The sequence below is a fragment of the Lithobates pipiens genome, unplaced genomic scaffold, assembly GCF_037356315.1.
Source record: "Lithobates pipiens isolate NorthernLeopardFrog02 unplaced genomic scaffold, aLitPip1_a1.2 Scaffold_16, whole genome shotgun sequence".
In the NCBI taxonomy this organism is placed as follows: domain Eukaryota; kingdom Metazoa; phylum Chordata; class Amphibia; order Anura; family Ranidae; genus Lithobates; species Lithobates pipiens.
Window position 1 is genome coordinate 184,823,236 of NW_027507748.1, and position 23,559 is coordinate 184,846,794.

The following is a 23,559-nucleotide window of genomic DNA, read 5'->3' on the forward strand; positions in this document are numbered from 1 at the left end:
CAGGACCCGGGTCCCCAAACACTTTTTATGGTAATAACTTGCATATAAGCCTTTGAAATGAGAACGTTTGGCTTTTCATGTTAGTGTCTCATAGACTTTAATGGGGTTTTGCGGCTTTCGAATTTGCCGTGAATACCGCATCATGTTCATTGTTCGCCGAACTTCTGAACAACCAGAGTTCGGCTCGAACCGATCACCCATTCTTAGCCCCTGTACACACGGTCGGAGATTTCGACAACCAACGACAATTTTGTCCGTCAGATTTTGTCCGTCGGATCTTGTCCGAAACTGTTGCATACACATGGTCGGACTAAGTTGTCGAAAAATCCGATCTTTCAGAACGTGATGACGTAATTTCGTTACGATGGGACTACATTCAGGCTAGTAGCCAATAGCTTTGATGTAGGAATTTGATCTGAGCATGCGTGGCACTTTGTCCGATCAAAATTCTCTACACATGATCGGAGTATGTCCGATCGAACCAGTTGGTCGGGAAATATTTCCAACAAGTTGGAAAATTGGGTCCGATGGATATTCCTAAGGAATCAGTCCGATGCATACCACACACAGTCGGAATATCCGACAACACGGACCGTTAGGACACATTCCGATGGATTCTCCGACCGTGTGTACAAGGCTTTAGTGTCTTTATTCAATCTTACCATTATGTAATTGCTCACTATCTGAGTGGCAAATGACAGTGTGAGAAATAAGAAAATAACTATGAACAATTCTTTCTTTATTTTCAATTAAAGAAACTTGAATCAATGCTGTAAATTGTACTTTATTTAGGAAACCGTGGAAATAGTTTAAACTACCACACACTTCTGTTTCTATTCATAAGGTGGTAAGCCAAATAATTCTGGTTTAAATTCCTCCATTGATTTGAGCACTAAAGATGCTTTCTTTGTTAAATCTTGATTTAGATTTTCATCTGGAATCATGACCACTTGCATACCAGCTGCCACTGCTGCCACAACTCCATTTGGTGCATCTTCAAACACAAGGCACTAGAATGAAAAGACAAAGACAGTTGTGTAATTATATGAACACTTACAATAACATTTGGGATGTATTTACTGGATATACAGTACAACGTAATTGCTATACTTTGATTTCCCCATCCATTAATAAAGAAGAAAAAAAATGTTATCTGTAGGACTCTGGTTTAAAAGCTGTTTAATAGGGATGAGTTTCAGGTGTATATTGAACATGAGGTTACCCCAAACCCAAGTTGTTCACAGTTTTAGAAAATAATATACTAATGCATCTTTTGTTGCTCTAGGAACCAATTACTACAAATGTACTTCCTTGTCTATGCACTGTGGTCAAGTGTTAGAAGGGACAATAAATTAGGTTTTCTTTTTCAGCACCCCCGACCCCCCCCCCCCCCGTTTAAAAAGTCAAGGTTCCCAGCAGCCTTTTCTCAGTAAAAAATAGAGACTAGGATTATCTAGGGATAACTGACAGAGTACCTGAAGACAGAAATAGTTGAACAGCGCTATATGCACTGATTTACACAGGCAATGGGTTTGATTTACTAAGGTCTGAGGGGAAGATCTGAAATGAGTGGAAGCTCTGCTGATTTTATCATCCAATCATGTGCAAGCAAAAATGCTGTTTTTTTATTTTCCTTGCATGCCCTCCTCAGATTTACAGTGACTGCACTTCCAAGTGCTTAGTGGATTGACCTTTAGTAAATAAACCCCAGTGTGTGTTGGAGACTTAAGCTGCCCATAGACAGTAACAATTTCTTTCCTGCAACCACGGGCCCCTGCCAAGAGAACACAGAGAGTTATTTACTAAAACTGGAAAGTGAAAAATCTGGTGCAACTCTGCATAATAACCAATCAGCTTCCAGGTAAATTGCCAAAGCTTAATTGAACAACCTGAAGTTAGAAGCTTATTGGCTACCACGCAAAACTGCACCAGGTTTAGTAAATCTCTCACACAGTGATTATTGCTAGCGGCCATAGCTGCTGGCAATAATAGCTGTCATAGCTGCTGGTAATAATAGCGGCCATAGCTGCTGGCAATAATATGGCTAGCGGCCATAGCTGCTGGCAATAATATGGCTAGCGGCCATAGCTGCTGGAAAAATCCAACAGGCTGGTTGTACCTACATTAATGGATTGATCAACGTGGGTACAACCAGACTGCCCATACATAGTTTGAATCTAGGCAGGTCAGCTCGGCTGAGATTTGTAGAATAGATAGGGAGAGGTGACAGAGCCGTTGTAGGAGAAGAGGGCATTGTTGCACTACTATACAGTGCTCTATTGAGCTACATTACAGTGAATTGCAGATTTGTGGGCTGCATAGTGTACAGGCATACACCGCTTTTAAGTAAGTACTTAAAAGTGGGGTATGCCTGTATACATATTATTGCATGAATGTAAACTCCTTCTGTGTTCATAGTGCATAGACCCAACAGTTCATCTAGGACTACTGTATACTTGGAGTTAAAAAAAAAAATACAAAAATGTTGAGTTGGGGTTTCACTTTTGAAGTTTTTCAGTGTTTTCGGTTTTAATCTTTTGTAGGAGGTATATTTTATTTCAAAATAATTCATTTTGGCAGGCCTAACGAGAGAGACAGAGGTTCTGCATGTGCAGTTAGTAGGGGGCAAGCAAATTCTATATCTGCAAATGAAAAAAAATGCTATTTTTTTTCATATAGTGACAGGATCCCCTACCCAATGTGTCTCCTATACTCAGACCACTTAAAGCAGGAGAAGTGATTGCTGCCTCAGTGACAATTTTAAGTCTTTTTAATAGCCCTGCACATGGGCCCAGCTTTACACTGCAATCATAGGTAGCACCTAAATCATATGACTACATGGAGTCCAGTAATGCATTCTAATTTTTATTTTATGATAAAAATCTGCCTTGTTTCTGCTCCTTAAGCTGCTTACATAGTGTGCATTGAGTATGCAATTTTTCAGTGAAATAATACACTCCAATTTTGATTTCCTGCAGCCTACTAAAGCTGCGTACATAATGCACATTGGTGTACATTTTTTGCCTTTTTTTCTGTGAAATATTACTATTATTATACAGGATTTATATAGTGCCAACAGCATGTGCAGCACTTTACAACATGAGGGCAGACAGTACAGTTACAATACAATTCAATACAGGAGAAATCAGAGGGCACTGACAGTTATAGCTTACAATCTAGGAGGAAGGTGATACAAAAGGTAATAGATGTGGGGGATGAACTGATGGAGAAAACAAAAGTACATTGTTAGGTAGGGGCAGATCAGAATATTATTTTCAATGATTTCTTGATAAAAACCAGCCTGATTCATCGCTGTCTCTAAAACTGCAACCTGGTAAAACTGCTTACATACTATTCAGTGTGCCAATACAATATTTTTGTCTGTCTTACAAATAGAGATGGGCCAAACACTCCCCTGTTTGATTTGCACCAGAACTCCGGAACGGTTAACCCTATTAAAGTCTATAGACCTTTAACTTAAAAAATCAACAGTTCCCATTTTGAAGGCTTATATGTAGTGATGGCCGAACGGTTCGCCCGGCGGTCGTTTCGCGGCGAATTTCCGACTTTCGCCGTCCGCGGGTTCGAACGCCTTTTTCCGTCGTTCGCCCCGGCGGACTTACGTGTTTAATGTATACAAGAACTTTAACCTTTCGTGACACGTTTATCATGTGTTACAGGACAACCAATTGAGACATGACAGCTCATGGACACTTGGACATTCCCCCTAACCTATAAATACACCCGATCCGGTGGCCATTTTACATTCTTTCTTCTGTCACTGTAGGGAAAGGATCCTGTGTGGAGTAGGGACAGAGAAAACGCTAGCTATTTGGTACACAAAAGTTCTTTTCAGGACTGGTATAGGTGTTAGGTCAGCAGCCTGAGTTTCTTTTGTCAGTTTAGATAAAGGGACAGAGCGCTGTATGCTGCTATTTTAGGGACAGCTCAGCCAGATTAGTCTTTCTTCATCATCATCATCATCATCATCATTAGCTGTTACTATCAGGTCCACAAAAGAGCTGTTCCAGCTAATCGTTCCAGCCTACTCTTTTTTGCCAATTTGTATAGGGACAGGCAGGAAGCAGTGTGTCAGGCAGTGAGGATAATTTTAAAGACTTGCTGTTACTATTAGTTCCACAAAGGTTCTTTTCAGGACTGGTATCAGTGGTACGGTAATAGGCTTGTACACGTATAATATTCTTTCTTCCAAATATAGAAAGAATATTATACTTGACTGCTGCCCTTCTGCTGCAGTCTGCTAATCATTCACAACTCACTTGTTCCACAAAGCTCTTTATCAGGACTGGTAACTTGGTCTGTCTAGGGTGCTACGGTACATAGGCTTGGGTGCGGTACAGTCTGCTGTTCTGTAAGGACCGCTATCGGTCCACAATACATAGGGTTGCCGTGCACTACTGCTGACCGCTGCCCTATACTGCAGCAGTCCTTCATTGGTATAGGGACTGACGTACAGTCTGCTAATCACTAACACACAACCTGCTTGGTCCACAAAAGTTCTTATAAGGACTGGTAACTTGGTATAGGGTGCTACGGTACATAGGCCTGAGTGCGTTACAGTCTGCTGTTCTGTAAGGACCGCTATCGGTCCACAATACATAGGGTTGCCGTGCACTACTGCTGACCGCTGCCCTATACTGCAGCAGTCCTTCAGCGGTATAGGGACTGACGCACAGTCTGCTAAACACTAACACACAACCTGCTTGGTCCACAAAAGTTTTTATAAGGACTGGTAACTTGGTATAGGGTGCTACGGTACATAGGCCTGAGTGCAGTACAGTCTGCTGTTCTGTAAGGACCGCTATCGGTCCACAATACATAGGGTTGCCGTGCACTACTGCTGACCGCTGCCCTATACTGCAGCAGTCCTTCATTGGTATAGGGACTGACGTACAGTCTGCTAATCACTAACACACAACCTGCTTGGTCCACAAAAGTTCTTATAAGGACTGGTAACTTGGTATAGGGTGCTACGGTACATAGGCCTGAGTGCGTTACAGTCTGCTGTTCTGTAAGGACCGCTATCGGTCCACAATACATAGGGTTGCCGTGCACTACTGCTGACCGCTGCCCTATACTGCAGCAGTCCTTCATTGGTATAGGGACTGACGTACAGTCTGCTAATCACTAACACACAACCTGCTTGTTCCACAAAAGTTCTTATAAGGACTGGTAACTTGGTATAGGGTGCTACGGTACATAGGCTTGAGTGCGGTACAGTCTGCTGTTCTGTAAGGACCGCTATCGGTCCACAATAGATAGGGTTGACGTGCACCACTGCTGACCGCTGCCCTATACTGCAGCAGTCCTTCAGCGGTATAGGGACTGACGTACAGTCTGCTAAACACTAATACACAACCTGCTTGGTCCACAAAAGTTCTTATAAGGACTGGTAACTTGGTATAGGGTGCTACGGTACATAGGCTTGAGTGCGGTACAGTCTGCTGTTCTGTAAGGACCGCTATCGGTCCACAATAGATAGGGTTGACGTGCACCACTGCTGACCGCTGCCCTATACTGCAGCAGTCCTTCAGCGGTATAGGGACTGACGCACAGTCTGCTAAACACTAACACACAACCTGCTTGGTCCACAAAAGTTTTTATAAGGACTGGTAACTTGGTATAGGGTGCTACGGTACATAGGCCTGAGTGCGTTACAGTCTGCTGTTCTGTAAGGACCGCTATCGGTCCACAATACATAGGGTTGCCGTGCACTACTGCTGACCGCTGCCCTATACTGCAGCAGTCCTTCATTGGTATAGGGACTGACGTACAGTCTGCTAATCACTAACACACAACCTGCTTGGTCCACAAAAGTTCTTATAAGGACTGGTAACTTGGTATAGGGTGCTACGGTACATAGGCCTGAGTGCGTTACAGTCTGCTGTTCTGTAAGGACCGCTATCGGTCCACAATACATAGGGTTGCCGTGCACTACTGCTGACCGCTGCCCTATACTGCAGCAGTCCTTCAGCGGTATAGGGACTGACGCACAGTCTGCTAAACACTAACACACAACCTGCTTGGTCCACAAAAGTTCTTATAAGGACTGGTAACTTGGTATAGGGTGCTACGGTACATAGGCCTGAGTGCAGTACAGTCTGCTGTTCTGTAAGGACCGCTATCGGTCCACAATACATAGGGTTGCCGTGCACTACTGCTGACCGCTGCCCTATACTGCAGCAGTCCTTCATTGGTATAGGGACTGACGTACAGTCTGCTAATCACTAACACACAACCTGCTTGTTCCACAAAAGTTCTTATAAGGACTGGTAACTTGGTATAGGGTGCTACGGTACATAGGCTTGAGTGCGGTACAGTCTGCTGTTCTGTAAGGACCGCTATCGGTCCACAATAGATAGGGTTGACGTGCACCACTGCTGACCGCTGCCCTATACTGCAGCAGTCCTTCAGCGGTATAGGGACTGACGTACAGTCTGCTAAACACTAATACACAACCTGCTTGGTCCACAAAAGTTCTTATAAGGACTGGTAACTTGGTATAGGGTGCTACGGTACATAGGCTTGAGTGCGGTACAGTCTGCTGTTCTGTAAGGACCGCTATCGGTCCACAATAGATAGGGTTGACGTGCACCACTGCTGACCGCTGCCCTATACTGCAGCAGTCCTTCAGCGGTATAGGGACTGACGCACAGTCTGCTAAACACTAACACACAACCTGCTTGGTCCACAAAAGTTTTTATAAGGACTGGTAACTTGGTATAGGGTGCTACGGTACATAGGCCTGAGTGCGTTACAGTCTGCTGTTCTGTAAGGACCGCTATCGGTCCACAATACATAGGGTTGCCGTGCACTACTGCTGACCGCTGCCCTATACTGCAGCAGTCCTTCATTGGTATAGGGACTGACGTACAGTCTGCTAATCACTAACACACAACCTGCTTGGTCCACAAAAGTTCTTATAAGGACTGGTAACTTGGTATAGGGTGCTACGGTACATAGGCCTGAGTGCGTTACAGTCTGCTGTTCTGTAAGGACCGCTATCGGTCCACAATACATAGGGTTGCCGTGCACTACTGCTGACCGCTGCCCTATACTGCAGCAGTCCTTCAGCGGTATAGGGACTGACGCACAGTCTGCTAAACACTAACACACAACCTGCTTGGTCCACAAAAGTTCTTATAAGGACTGGTAACTTGGTATAGGGTGCTACGGTACATAGGCCTGAGTGCAGTACAGTCTGCTGTTCTGTAAGGACCGCTATCGGTCCACAATACATAGGGTTGCCGTGCACTACTGCTGACCGCTGCCCTATACTGCAGCAGTCCTTCATTGGTATAGGGACTGACGTACAGTCTGCTAATCACTAACACACAACCTGCTTGTTCCACAAAAGTTCTTATAAGGACTGGTAACTTGGTATAGGGTGCTACGGTACATAGGCTTGAGTGCGGTACAGTCTGCTGTTCTGTAAGGACCGCTATCGGTCCACAATAGATAGGGTTGACGTGCACCACTGCTGACCGCTGCCCTATACTGCAGCAGTCCTTCAGCGGTATAGGGACTGACGTACAGTCTGCTAAACACTAATACACAACCTGCTTGGTCCACAAAAGTTCTTATAAGGACTGGTAACTTGGTATAGGGTGCTACGGTACATAGGCTTGAGTGCGGTACAGTCTGCTGTTCTGTAAGGACCGCTATCGGTCCACAATAGATAGGGTTGACGTGCACCACTGCTGACCGCTGCCCTATACTGCAGCAGTCCTTCAGCGGTATAGGGACTGACGCACAGTCTGCTAAACACTAACACACAACCTGCTTGGTCCACAAAAGTTTTTATAAGGACTGGTAACTTGGTATAGGGTGCTACGGTACATAGGCCTGAGTGCGTTACAGTCTGCTGTTCTGTAAGGACCGCTATCGGTCCACAATACATAGGGTTGCCGTGCACTACTGCTGACCGCTGCCCTATACTGCAGCAGTCCTTCATTGGTATAGGGACTGACGTACAGTCTGCTAATCACTAACACACAACCTGCTTGGTCCACAAAAGTTCTTATAAGGACTGGTAACTTGGTATAGGGTGCTACGGTACATAGGCCTGAGTGCGTTACAGTCTGCTGTTCTGTAAGGACCGCTATCGGTCCACAATACATAGGGTTGCCGTGCACTACTGCTGACCGCTGCCCTATACTGCAGCAGTCCTTCAGCGGTATAGGGACTGACGCACAGTCTGCTAAACACTAACACACAACCTGCTTGGTCCACAAAAGTTCTTATAAGGACTGGTAACTTGGTATAGGGTGCTACGGTACATAGGCCTGAGTGCAGTACAGTCTGCTGTTCTGTAAGGACCGCTATCGGTCCACAATACATAGGGTTGCCGTGCACTACTGCTGACCGCTGCCCTATACTGCAGCAGTCCTTCATTGGTATAGGGACTGACGTACAGTCTGCTAATCACTAACACACAACCTGCTTGTTCCACAAAAGTTCTTATAAGGACTGGTAACTTGGTATAGGGTGCTACGGTACATAGGCTTGAGTGCGGTACAGTCTGCTGTTCTGTAAGGACCGCTATCGGTCCACAATAGATAGGGTTGACGTGCACCACTGCTGACCGCTGCCCTATACTGCAGCAGTCCTTCAGCGGTATAGGGACTGACGTACAGTCTGCTAAACACTAATACACAACCTGCTTGGTCCACAAAAGTTCTTATAAGGACTGGTAACTTGGTATAGGGTGCTACGGTACATAGGCTTGAGTGCGGTACAGTCTGCTGTTCTGTAAGGACCGCTATCGGTCCACAATAGATAGGGTTGACGTGCACCACTGCTGACCGCTGCCCTATACTGCAGCAGTCCTTCAGCGGTATAGGGACTGACGTACAGTCTGCTAAACACTAATACACAACCTGCTTGGTCCACAAAAGTTCTTATAAGGACTGGTAACTTGGTATAGGGTGCTACGGTACATAGGCTTGAGTGCGGTACAGTCTGCTGTTCTGTAAGGACCGCTATAGGTCCACAATAGATAGGGTTGACGTGCACCACTGCTGACCGCTCACCTATACTGCAGCAGTCCTTCAGCGGTATAGGGACTAAGAGTTTTGTCACAGGGTCATTTAAAAAATGACATGCAGAGGAAGAGGCAGGCCCTTCCGCAGGGGTGGTAGGGGTAGGGCAGGAGCAACAGGCTTGAGCCAAAGTGGGAAGTTGCAGAAGGTGCGTTCAATTACTTTAAAGGATGCACCAGACTTGGTTGAGTGGCTCGCTCAGCCTTACTCTTCTGCACCCTCCTCATCCTCTCGATCTGCACCCTCTTCTTCACTCTCTGCTATGTGCACCCCCAAAGACACTACCACCAACAACACGACCACCACCACCACCACCACATACCTTCCGCTTGAGTCACTGGAATTATTTTCCGATCCATATCAAGAGGACATTTCTGATGCGCAGCCACTCTTGGTATTGGATCAGGAAGAGGAGGTAGCAACAAGCGCTACTCAGCAGTCTGACGCCAGTACCCAGATCAGCCCAAGGAGGAGGTTGGTCCCCGGTGTTGCTGCCTACTCTACTTATAGCGGTGGGGAAGGTGACGTTGATGATGACGTGTCTAGTGATGTCACGTGGGTGCCCACAAGAGAGGAAGAGGAGGGGAGTTCAGAGGGAGATATGGACCAGCAGATAGGGAGGAGAAGCAGCAATGACTTACATTGCACAGCAGGGACAAAGCAGACTGCAAATGTATCAGGAGCGAGTCATCGACCATGTACGGTCACATCTGGCGCTCCCAGGACACCGGCACATGGCTCCGCAGTGTGGGCTTTTTTTAACGTGTCCGCTGCTGACAATAGCGTTGCCATCTGCAATCTTTGCAGTCAACGCGTTAGTCGCGGTAAGCCCAATACTCACCTAGGGACGACCGCCTTAAGAAGGCACATGAGCAGCCATCACCGAGCCCAGTGGGAGCAACGGAACACACAAAGCCACACTGCAGGCTCTCACCGTCCAGCCTCGTCTTCTACTTCTCCTTCTCCTCTCTCCTCACAATTGTCCTCCACTCCACCTTCCATCACGCCAAGCTCACATTTTTCTGCAAAAAGGCAGGCTTCCGTGGGCCTAATGTTTGAGCGTAAAAAAATGATGACGCCGGATAACCCTCTTGCCCAACGGTTGGCGGCTGGCTTGTCAGAACTCATAGCCCGCCAACTACTGCCATATAAACTGGTGGACTCGGAGGCCTTTCGCAAATTTGTGGCCATTGGAACACCACAATGGAAGGTCCCAGGAAGGAAGTATTTCTCAGAGAAGGGCATCCCAGAGCTATATGGCCATGTTCAGCGGCAAGTGAATGTATCTCTGGCACACAGTGTCGGTGCCAAGATACATCTGACCACAGACACGTGGTCTAGCAAACACGGGCAGGGAAGGTATATCAGTTTTACTGCCCACTGGGTGAACCTTCTGACGGCCGTCAAGCATGTAACCCGTGGCACCCGTGTAGATTTGGTTTTACCGCCACGGATTGCATGCAGGCCTGACTCTTCTTCTCCTCCTCCTACTCCATCCTCCTCCCTCTCCTCCTCAGCTGCCTCCTCCTTTTCCGCTGCTAGCGTCTCTTCCACTGCACCGCCCAAGCTCCCCAGAACCTATTCCACATGCCAGGTGAGACGTTGCCATGCCGTGCTGCGTCTGTTGTGCCTGGAAGCAAAGAGCCACACTGGCCCGGCACTCCTTTCAGCTTTGCGTTCACAGGCAGATGAGTGGCTAACACCGCTCAATTTGACAGTTGGTAAAGTGGTGTGTGACAACGGTGCCAATCTGCTTAGCGCATTGAAACAGGGCAAAATCACGCACGTGCCGTGCATGGCACACGTCTTAAACTTGGTCGTGCAGCGATTCCTTGTCAAATACCCTGGGGTCCAGGACATCTTGCGGCAGGCAAGGAAAATCTCGGCCCATTTCAGAAGATCTTACACGGCCATGGCTCGCCTTGCTGACATTCAGCGGCGACACCATCTGCCGGTCAGACGTCTTATTTGCGATTGCCCGACGCGATGGAACTCAACCTTCTATATGCTTGATAGGCTGCTCCAGCAGAAACGTGCAGTTAACGTCTACCTGTATGAACTCTGCGAAAGAAACGGTTCTGGGGAGCTGGGTTTTTTTTCACCGCGCCAGTGGCTGCTCATGCGCGACACATGCAGACTTCTGCGGCCATTTGAGGAGATCACCAAACTGGTCAGTCGCAGCCATGGCGCCATCAGTGACATGGTACCTTATGCCTTCTTTCTGGAGCGTGCATTGCGTCGTGTCATTGATCAGGCTGTGGAGGAGCAGGAGCGGGAAGATGAGGAAGTCGCAATGCTGGATGAATTCCCAGGGGGGGCTACTCTATCTGAGACAAGTCAACAACAGGAGTCTGATGAGGAGTCAGAGGAGGATGGTGCCGGGGCGGATGAGCAGGAGCAAGAAGAGCATGCTTTAAACCTTTCTGGGATCCCTGTTGTGCGAGGATGGGGAGAGGAGAATGAAGAGGACGACATTATCCTGGATGATGAGCAGGAGCCAGGCCACCACACCGCTTCCACTTTAGTGCAAATGGGGGCCTTCATGCTCCAGTGTTTTAATAGGGACCCCCGTATAAAAAGCATGAGGGTCAAGGACCAGTACTGGGTGGCAACGTACTTAGACCCCCGGTACAAACACAAAATGGCGGAAATGTTACCGCCGTCGCAGAGGGCTGTCAGAATGCAGCACTTCCAGGCCTTGCTTCGAGAAATGCTGCATTCTGCTTTTGCGTGCGCTGGCAGAGGAGCAATTCCCACTCCCAGAGAAGGATTTGCGGGTACCAATCCAACAGCGCCTGCAAGAAGAGGCCGGTTTGAAGATGTGTTGGTGACTTCGGATATGAGGTCATTCTTTCAGCCGACCCATCGACAGGTGTCATCCGGATCCAGCATCAGGGAACGCCTAGACCGTCAGGTGTCCGACTACATTGGGTTAACGGCCGATGTGGACGCTCTGAGGAGTGATGAACCCCTAGACTACTGGGTGGGCAGGCTTGACCTCTGGCCAGAGCTTGCCCAATTTGCAATCGAACTGTTGGCTTGCCCCTCATCCAGTGTCCTGTCCGAAAGGACGTTCAGCGCAGCAGGGGGGATTGTGACCGATAAGCGTACTCGCCTAGCTCACCACAGTGTTAACTACCTCACATTTCTAAAAATGAATGAGGCATGGATCTCGGAGGAATTCAACACATGTGATCAGTAGACCATGTATATGTCTATAAACAATTTTTGGAATCAAGCACACAGACCTTCTTAATTCATTTGGCTCACTTCCCTGACCCAAAAAAGCACACCGTACTATATGCCCCTACCCTCCTCTTTGAAGAGGTTGAGCGGTGTCATATTTCTACTGGGGCTGCTTATTATGAGGGGTTCCCACCATCCCTGTGCTGTGCTGACTTCCTCCTGGGTGTTCTTATTATGAGGGGCTCCCACCATCCCTGTGCTGTGCTGACTTCCTCCTGGGGGTTCTTATTATGAGGGGATCACACCATCCCTGTGCTGTGCTGACTTCCTCCTGGGGCTGCTTACGGTGCTGCTGTCAGCGCTGTATGTCACGGAGCTGCTGTCAGCGCTGTATGTCACGGAGCTGCTGTCAGCGCTGTATGTCACGGAGCTGCTGTCAGCGCTGTATGTCACGGAGCTGCTGTCAGCGCTGTATGTCACGGAGCTGCTGTCAGCGCTGTATGTCACGGAGCTGCTGTCAGCGCTGTATGTCACGGAGCTGCTGTCAGCGCTGTATGTCACGGAGCTGCTGTCAGCGCTGTATGTCACGGAGCTGCTGTCAGCGCTGTATGTCACGGAGCTGCTGTCAGCGCTGTATGTCACGGTGCTGCTGTCAGCGCTGTATGTCACGGAGCTGCTGTCAGCGCTGTATGTCACGGAGCTGCTGTCAGTGCTGTATGTCACGGAGCTGCTGTCAGCGCTGTATGTCACGGAGCTGCTGTCAGCGCTGTATGTCACGGAGCTGCTGTCAGCGCTGTATGTCACGGTGCTGCTGTCAGCGCTGTATGTCACGGAGCTGCTGTCAGCGCTGTATGTCACGGAGCTGCTGTCAGCGCTGTATGTCACGGAGCTGCTGTCAGCGCTGTATGTCACGGAGCTGCTGTCAGCGCTGTATGTCACGGAGCTGCTGTCAGCGCTGTATGTCACGGAGCTGCTGTCAGCGCTGTATGTCACGGTGCTGCTGTCAGCGCTGTATGTCACGGAGCTGCTGTCAGCGCTGTATGTCACGGAGCTGCTGTCAGCGCTGTATGTCACGGAGCTGCTGTCAGCGCTGTATGTCACGGAGCTGCTGTCAGCGCTGTATGTCACGGTGCTGCTGTCAGCGCTGTATGTCACGGAGCTGCTGTCAGCGCTGTATGTCACGGAGCTGCTGTCAGTGCTGTATGTCACGGAGCTGCTGTCAGCGCTGTATGTCACGGAGCTGCTGTCAGCGCTGTATGTCACGGAGCTGCTGTCAGCGCTGTATGTCACGGTGCTGCTGTCAGCGCTGTATGTCACGGAGCTGCTGTCAGCGCTGTATGTCACGGAGCTGCTGTCAGCGCTGTATGTCACGGAGCTGCTGTCAGCGCTGTATGTCACGGAGCTGCTGTCAGCGCTGTATGTCACGGAGCTGCTGTCAGCGCTGTATGTCACGGTGCTGATGTCAGTGCTCTGTATTACGGTGCTGCTGTCAGTGCTCTGTATCTCCTGCACCCTCTTGTTTGCCTACCCTGGTCCCTGACCTTCCCTCTCCTCCATTGCCTTCATTAGCTCCATAGTCCTGAATTGTCAGAACAATTTCCCAAATAAAAAAAAAATGCTTGTAGTTATCGATCCCAAATTCACCTCATACATGTATTATGCTATTGTCCAGGTGGTGGGACTACGTGCTACCCCCTAATAATTACCCCGTGGCCGCAAATTCGACCTAAAGGTTTGCGAAATTCGCCTCCCATTGAAGTCAATGGAGCCCGCGGCGAACGGTCGTTTTCGCGAACGTTTGTGTCCGTTCGCGTTTCGCGTTCGCGAAACGTCCCGTCGGAAGTTCGTCCATCACTACTTATATGCAAGTAATTGGCCATAAAAAAGAATATGGGGTTCCGAGTACTGCCTTGGGGGACATGTATCAATGCAAAAATAGTTTTTAAAAAAGATAATTTTTTCAGGATCAGTGATTTTAATGATGCTTAACCACTTGCCGACCGCCGCACGCCGATGTACGTCGGCAGAATGGCACGGGCAGGCATAAGCACATACATGTACGTGATTTGCCTCCCGCGGGTCGGGGGCCCAATCGGGCCCCCGCCCGGTGCCTGCGGCGGTCGGTTTTCGTTCGGGAGCGATCCCGGACGAGGGGACGGCCATTCATTCATGGCCACCCCCTCGCGATCGCTCCCGACGAATGGAAATCCCCGGTGACATCACTTCCTCTCCTGTAATGTAAACACAGGAGAGGAAGTGATGTATTCTCTCCTCCGTGTCGGTATTTTTCGTTCCGACACGGAGGAGAGCGGATCAGTGAGTTGCACCAACACATCCCACACACAGTAGAACATGCCAGGCACACTCACACCCCCCCTTTACCCCCCGATCACCCCCCCAATTACCCCTGCCCCCCAGTCACAGTGACACCAATGTCATTTTTTTTTTTTTTTTTTTTTTGCATTGGTGTCATTTGTGACTGTAATAACTGTTAGGGCAGTTAGGGTTAGCCCCCTTTAGTTCTAATGTACCCCCCTAACCCCCCCAATAAAGGTTTAACCCCGTGATCACCCCCCGTCGCCAGTGTCACTAAGGCTGGGTTCACATTGCAGCGGTTTATGAGAACGAATGTGATTCGCACCGCACTGCAGTGCAAATCACATCCGATCTCTGTGCGATTCGAGTTCAGCCATTCGCCGCACCCGCCGCACCCGCCGCACCCGCCGCAAATTCGCACGGGACCCTTTTTTTGGCCCGCAGCAGAATCGGATCGCATGGGTGTTCACACCATGCGATCCGAGTTTGCAGATCGCACTGCGATATGCGAACTGATCTGGGGGTGTCAGTAACATTTCACTGACACTCCCAGCAGTTCGCATAGGGCAGTGTGAACTGCCGCCGGGAGGCATGCGATGCGGGAACCCGCCGCGGATTCGCGGCGTTTCCGCATCGCTCCAGTGTGAACCCAGCCTAATAAGCGATCATTTTTCTGATCGCCGTATTAGTGTCACAGGTGACGCTAGTTAGGCAGGTAGGTATTTAGGTTCGCCGCAGCTTTTTATAGCGCTAGGGACCCCCATATACTACCGCATAAAGCCCCCTGATTGCCCCCTAGTTAACCCTTTCACCAGTGATCACCATATAACTGTTACAGGTGACGCTGGTTGGTTAGTTATTTTTTTATAGTTTCAGGGCACCCGCCATTTATTACCTAATAAAGGTTTAAACCCCTGATCACCCGGCAGGTGTCATTTGTGACTAATAACTGTTAGGGCAGTTAGGGTTAGCCCCCTTTAGTTCTAAGGTACCCCCCTAACCCCCCCAATAAAGGTTTAACCCCGTGATCACCCCCCGTCGCCAGTGTCACTAAGGCTGGGTTCACATTGCAGCGGTTTATGAGAACGGATGTGATTCGCACCGCACTGCAGTGCAAATCACATCCGATCTCTGTGCGATTCGAGTTCAGCTATACAGATAGTATGGCTGAATTCGTGTCGCACCCGCCGCACCCGCCGCAAACTCGCACGGGACCCTTTTTTTGGTCCGCAGCAGAATCGGATCGCATGGGTGTTCACACCATGCGATCCAAGTTTGCAGATCGCACTGCGATATGCGAACTGATCTGGGGGTGTCATTAACATTTCACTGACACTCCCAGCAGTTCGCATAGGGCAGTGTGAACTGCCGCCGGGAGGCATGCGATGCGGGAACCCGCCGCGCATTCGTGGCGTTCCCGCATCGCTCCAGTGTGAACCCAGCCTAATAAGCGATCGTTTTTCTGATCGCTGTATTAGTGTCACAGGTGACGCTAGTTAGGCAGGTAGGTATTTAGGTTCGCCGCAGCTTTTTATAGCGCCAGGGACCCCCATATACTACCGCATAAAGCCCCCTGATTGCCCCCTAGTTAACCCTTTCACCAGTGATCACCATATAACTGTTACAGGTGACGCTGGTTGGTTAGTTATTTTTTTATAGTTTCAGGGCACCCGCCATTTATTACCTAGTCTCACTAGTGTACCCCTAAATTTAGGGGTGTCTACTTTCTAAAATGGGGTCATTTGGGGGGGGGGGGGTTTGTGCCATCTTGGCATTTTATGGCCTTCAAAACTGTAACGCCCTTAGAAAGCCTGAAGGCGGTGCTTGGTTTTTGGGGCCCCGTACGCGGCTAGGCTCCCAAAAAGTCCCACATATGTGGTATCCCCGTACTCAGGAGAAGCAGCAGAATTTATTTTGGGGTGTCATTTCACATATGCCCATGGCATGCGTGAGCAATATATCATTTAGTGACAACTTTGTGAAAAAAAAAAAAAGTTTGTAATTTTCCCGCAACTTGTGGCAAAATATAAAATATTCCATGGACTCAACATGCCTCTCAGCAAATAGCTTGGGGTGTCTACTTTCTAAAATGGGGTCATTTGTGGGGGTTTTGTGCCATCTTGGCATTTTATGGCCTTCAAAACTGTAATAGGTAGTGAGAAGTGAACTCAAAAAATTACGCCCTTAGAAAGCCTGAAGGCGGTGCTTGGTTTTCGGGGCCCCGTACGCGGCTAGGCTCCCAAAAAGTCCCACATATGTGGTATCCCCGTACTCAGGAGAAGCAGCAGAATTTATTTTGGGGTGTCATTTCACATATGCCCATGGCATGCATGAGCAATATATCATTTAGTGACAACTTTGTGAAAAAAAAAAAAAAAAAAAAAAAGTTTGTAATTTTCCCGCAACTTGTGGCAAAATATAAAATATTCCATGGACTCAACATGCCTCTCAGCAAATAGCTTGGGGTGTCTACTTTCTAAAATGGGGTCATTTGTGGGGGTTTTGTGCCATCTTGGCATTTTATGGCCTTCAAAACTGTAATAGGTAGTGAGGCGTGAAATCAAAAATTTACGCCCTTAGAAAGCCTGAAGGCGGTGCTTGGTTTTCGGGGCCCTGTACGCGGCTAGGCTCCCAAAAAGTCCCACATATGTGGTATCCCCGTACTCAGGAGAAGCAGCAGAATTTATTTTGGGGTGTCATTTCACATACGCCCATAGCATGTGTGAGCAATATATCATTTAGTGACAACTTTGTGTAAAAAAAAAAAAAAAATTTTTTTTTTGTCATTATTCAATCGCTTGAGGCAAAAAAATAAAATATTCAATGGGCTCAACATGCCTCTTATCAATTTCCTTAGGGGGTCTACTTTCCAAAATGGGGTCATTTGGGGGGGTTTTGTACTGCCCTGTCATTTTAGCACCTCAAGAAATGAGATAGGCAGTCGTAAACTAAAAGCTGCGTAAATTCCAGAAAACGTACCTTAGTTTGTAGATGTGACAACTTTTGCGCAAACCAATAAATATACAATTATTGACTTTTTTTTTACCAAAGACATGTGGCTGAATACATTTTGGCCTAAATGTATGACTAAAATTGAGTTTATTGGATTTTTCTAATAACAAAAAGTAGAAAATATCATTTTTTTTCAAAATTTGCGGTCTTTTTACGTTTATATCGCAAAAAATAAAAATCGCAGAGGCAATCAAATACCATCAAAAGAAAGCTCTATTTGTGGGAAGAAAAGGACGCAAATTTTGTTTGGGTACAACATTGCATGACCGCGCAATTACCAGTTAAAGCAGCGCAGTGCCAAAGTGTAAAAAGACCTCTGGTCATTTACCAGCAAAATGGTCCGGTCTGAAAGTGGTTAAAGTGAAACAATAACAATTAAAAACTCCTTTAACTTACTACAATACAGGGCACTTTCACCCCCTTCCTTCCCAGCCCAATTTTCAGCTTTCAGCGCTCTAGCGCTTTCAGTGACAATTGCGCGGTCATGCTACACTGTACCCAAATGAAATTGTTATCATTTTGTTCGCACAAATAGAGCTTTATTTTGGTGTTATTTATTCACGACTCTGTTTTTTTTTTTTTGCGATATAATATAATTTGGAAAAAAAACAATATTTTCTTTTTTCTATTTGAAAAGAAATCCAATAAAATCAAATTTTGTCATAAATTTAAGCCAAAATGTATTCTGCTACATGTTTTTGGTAAAAAAAATTCCGTTAAGTGTATAATAATTGGTTTGTGTGATCACGGACATACCGTATATACTCGAGTATAAGCCGAGATTTTCAGCCTCTTTTTTGAGGCTGAAAGTGCCCCCCTCGGCTTATACTCGAGTCATCGCTGTCTGCCCGCTCGATCAGCGTGTCGAGCAGACAGACAGCGGCCATTCTATTCAAAAGCCGCGCCTCCGGCTCCGCCTTCGCCTGTGATAGGCGGAACACTGAATTTCCCAGCAGCCTGTGTTCCGCCTATCACGGACGTCGTATCATCCTCGTACTACGGACGAGGATGATACGACGTCTGTGATAGGCGGAACACAGGCTGCTGGGAAATTCAGTGTTCCGCCTATCACAGGCGAAGGCGGCGGCGCAGCTTTTGAACTTTACAATGGCCGCCGACGAAGAGGGCACGGGACGGCACGGCACGGGACGGGACGGGGGCAAGGCAAGGCACGACACGGGACGGATGCAAGGAGGCAAGGCACGGCACGGGACGGAGGCAAGGAGGCAAGGCACGGGACGGAGGCTCGGGACAAAGGTAGGCTGGACACACACACACACACACACACACACACACACACACACACACACACACACACACATGGATGGAGACACACACAGGGATGGATGGATGGATGGATGGAGACACACACACACAGGGATGGATGGATGGATGGATGGATGGAGACACACACACACAGGGATGGATGGATGGATGGAGACACACACACACAGGGATGGATGGATGGATGGACACACACACACACAGGGATGGATGGACGGACACACAGGGATGGACGGACACACAGGGATGGACGGACACACAGGGATGGACGGACACACACACAGGGATGGACAGGCATGTCTCACCCTCGGCTTATACACGAGTCAATAAGTTTGCCAGTTTTTTTGGGGGTAAATTGGGGGCCTCGGCTTATATTCGGGTCGGCCTATACTCGAGTATATACGGTATGTACGCAAATGATCATGTACATATGTGTGCAGGTGATCACGTACATATGTGTGCAGATAATCATTGGGACATGTGATTTTAGTGGGACATATGTGGGGGACATGTTTTTATTATTAGGGACATGTGTTTTTATTATTTGGGGACATGTATGTTTTGGGGACATGTGTGTTTTGGGGACATATGTGGGGACTGTGTTTGTACTGTGTGGTGTGTTGTGTGTTTACACTACACTGATGATCAGTGAGTAAAAAGCTGTAAAAAGCATCCCATACTCACTGATCATCAGCCGGCTGCAGCGTTCTGCTCTCCTCTCCTCAGCGGTGACTTCCGTGTGAGGAGAGGAGAGCCGATTGCCTAGCAACCGGCTGTTTGTTTACATCACATGACGGCCGTGATTGGACACGGCCATCATGTGATCAGGAGGGCCAATCACAGAGCCCTCCTGCCGATCTGAGATGTGCCGTGTCCGGGTGACACGAGCACATCGGGATCGCGCCGCTGCGCGGGCACGCGCACGCGCGATCCCGCTACTCCTGAATGACGTTCCTGAACGTCCTATCAGGAGTAGACGGCTCCCACCCGGCTGTATATATGCATTGGCCGGGTGGGAAGTGGTTAAACATAGTGCCTTGAGGGTCCCCTTAGTCTGCCTGTAAAGTGGCGCATCTGTACAGTAGCTAGAAGCTACTGCAGCAAAACTGACATTTCTAAAGAAAAAAGTGAATGAAATGACATTTAAATTGCTGGCAACACAATACCAATGTCAGCAATAGAAAAAATGTTTAAAAAATGGCGCAGGGTCCCCGCAATCTATACCAGGCCCTTTGGGTCTGGTATGGATCTTAAGGGAAACTCTATGGCAAAATTAAAAAAAATGGTGTGGGGTCCCCCCAAAATCCATAACAGACCCTTATTCATACCAGATCCTTATCCGAACATGCAGCCTGGCAGGTCAGGAAAGGGAGGGGAGGGACGACGCTCACTTGCCCCCCCCCCCTTCCTGACCTTCCAGGCTGCATACTCGGATAAGGATCTGGTATGAATTTTTGGGGGACCTTTTTTATTTTTTTAAAATTTTGGTGTGGGGTTCTCCTTAATATCCATACTATACAATTGTGTGATCTCAGGCCAAAAGATCACTGGGTGGTAGCCCTGTAAATCTGAGAAACAAATGTATTATGTTAAAAAGTCCATTAAGTGGAGTGTGCCTTGAAAAGGAAAGGGAAAACTTTGCACTTGAGGTCATTAGCTTAAATTATCAGCTGACAAATCTGTGATATTAAAACAAGAAGCAGGCTGACCCCTAGAGGAACAACAAATGGAGTCAGATTGTTGAAAATGAGTTGTGCTCAAAAGTTAAACTCAAACAATGCATATTTCATCTAGGCAATGGAGAAATATCTCCTTGGGATGTTTATAGGAAAGAATAAATGATAGAACAATGTCCTGGTTAAGGCGAAAGGAAGAAATCACCCTGGGAAAAAAAAAAAGACGCCCTGGGTCTCCAAACAACATTTTCCTTGTGTACAACAAGATGGGGTCATTACAGGTTAAGGTTGTCAACTCAGAAACTCACATCCCAGAAGAGATGGTGACAAGAAAGGCACCCTTGCAAGTGAGGATAGACAGAGGGATATCACTAATACTTTTGTAAGAGCCGAAATAACTATGCAGAGACTGCAAAAGCCAGTATTGTAGCCCCTGGAAACAATGTTCTGGACCTAAAGGTCTGAAATGTCATAGGACCAGATGGCTGCAAAGGTCAGCAGACATTCCCCTAAATCTAAATTGTGGGGATGCCCCTTTACTTTGAGATGGACTTGCTTAAGTCCCCAAATAATCCTCCTCATTCTTGGCTGACGCAAAGACAGAATTCAAAGATGGACTCTGGAGGAAAGGGTAAGAAAGCCTGTTGGTGGCCCCTGTGTTCAGCTATCAAGACTACAATTTGGCCATAAATTCAGTTTAAGTAGCTGAAAATGTTTCCCTAGAAGATACCCTTGTAAATATATATCACTCTTTTCACTAACTTTAGCTCCTGAAAAGCAACATACTTTTCATACCTGTTATGTAATGTCCATTCTTACAATACAGCATATGTCTCTCGATATGGTGCATTAAATGTGTTCAGTTAGATGTCATCTACCAATTGTGTTCAATGTCCTTTGTAGGTATTGAAAAACAGCCAAAAAAAGTACTGTTGAAGTCATCACAAAAGTGGAACTGAACAACATGAAAGTAGAACAAACGTGTTTTCTGAATTCTAATCTGCAGAAAGCCATAATAATGCGGATTTACAGTACACTTAATTTTATTTTCCATCATATTAATCCCCTGCCTATTATACACCACATCTTACAGACTATATGTGAGCATATGCTTACTGATCAATGAGATCAAACTCTATATTATATCCAAGGTACAAAGCTACCAATATTCTAATTACATTTTGGGCTTAATCAAATACTGTTTCAAACATTTAAAGTGTTACATGGATTCACTAAGAAAATAGCCAAGAACAAATATACAGAGCAAACTGAGGAGTGGTGGATGTACACAGTAAAAAAAAAATCAATGCTCTGCATGCACACTTTTGTACATAATGCTTAACAAGGAGATGCAGTGCAAAACCATTCTTGCATGGAAAGGTTAATACAATGATGCCATGCAGGCAATTCGTGCAAGAAATATTTTAGAGAGCACTACACTGTGTGGTCCTTTTATGTGAGTGGAACAATGATACAAGCCTTGGATATTCTGTGCATGTAAACAAAAGAGAGAAGGAGTATAAATAAATTGTACTTACAAGCCTACAGTTCATTCATTCATTCATTCATTCACAGAATATAAAACATATTTGATTTTGTTCTGAAAATTCACACAGCAAGATAAAATTTCATTGTGTCAATCTGCTCTTGAATTTTTTTTTTCTCTTCCAAATATACCCTAAGACGGGGTAGGCAACCTCAGCCCTCCAGCTGTGGTGAAACTACAAGTCTCATGAGACATTACAAGACCCTGACAATCACAGGAATGACTCCTAGAGACAGAGACATGATGGGACTTGTAGTTTCACCACAGCTGAAGTGCTGAGGCTGCCTATCCCAACCCTAAGAGAATGTTAACTTAATACAATTTACTATAACTTAAAGATTAAAAGACATTTAATAATGGCATTTAATAGGGATCCAGTGCCATCATTACCCAGGCTAGTTCTTCAATAGCCTTCAGGTTCCCATCACCGTGGGCAGCCAGCTGCGCTTTTTGATTGATCCTGAAGTCTTCTGAGACCTGTTACATGTCCCAGAAGACTGTGGGAGGGAGGGGGAGAGGTGACCGATCCAAGAAGAAGTTGGAGTGGGTACATGCTAAAACTAGGTTCCTGCTCCACCCCCAAAAAAATGACCTGCTAAATGTGGCAAAAGAGAGGGAGGAGGATTTAAAGCGGAAACTTCTGCTTTTGGGCCAAGATCTGCTTGAATTCAATATTAGTGATGAGTGAATTTCCTAAAATCCATTCTGCCAATGATTCATATGTTTGTTATGATCTGGCTTGTCAATCTCAATTCAATCTCAAGTGCTGTTTCCCTATAATCTGGCCCCTGGTTTGTGTTAGAGAAAATTAGGTTTGGTTTCAATAATTAGACATATGAAAAAACACATAATGTAATGGGTACACTTTATAATGCTACTATTTTTTAAATAAATATTGACCTTCAGATGGCCAGATGCCATGTAAGAGGTTCTAAGACCTCTTACATGGCAATAGGGTTCAATGTTCATTCAATCTCAGGTGTGGTTCTTTTCTCAGAGTATAAAAAGAATGGGCATCAGTGACTTTAGTGAATAAACAGGAAATGCACAAGGCAATATAGAAAAGAAAACAAGGATGGCCCCAAAATATGGATATAGATGGTTTCAAACATGAGACTGCACTTTAATCTCTTCCTAATTTGTCATGTCATGCAAAGTTTGTGTCTGTATTTTTTAAACACTCCTGGGCACCACTAGGGCCCCTTGTGTTATGAAAGCCCTGCCTGTCAGCCTTTTCTTTTTCTTTTTATTTCAATATTGCTTTGATAACAAAAGCATTATGCCTCTCTAGCACACCCTGCTAGTGACTGATTGCAACCCCCTGCTTCATACAGAATCACAAACATACACAAGAAATTCAGATATATTACATTTCTGCACATACTATATATTCTATATAAGTCACAGCAATGGAAGTCCTCTGAAAAGTAGCACTGATGATTCATTTTAGATTTGTATCCTGACATGCCTTTCATTT

The 23,559-nt window shown here is 46.7% G+C and overlaps 1 protein-coding gene across 3 annotated transcripts in view; it reads right to left on the bottom strand.

The window, feature by feature from the left end:
* Positions 1–764: 764 nt before the first annotated feature.
* The window catches only part of PUDP (pseudouridine 5'-phosphatase), a 511,045-nt gene continuing 488,250 nt past the window's right edge, over positions 765–23,559 (bottom strand). For all 3 annotated transcript variants that reach the window (XM_077480824.1, XM_077480822.1, XM_077480823.1), the window contains one exon: positions 765–1,010. In XM_077480824.1, coding sequence (XP_077336950.1) covers positions 941–1,010 — 70 coding nt within the window. In that variant the 3' untranslated portion in view covers positions 765–940. The remainder of the gene's footprint in view (positions 1,011–23,559) is intronic.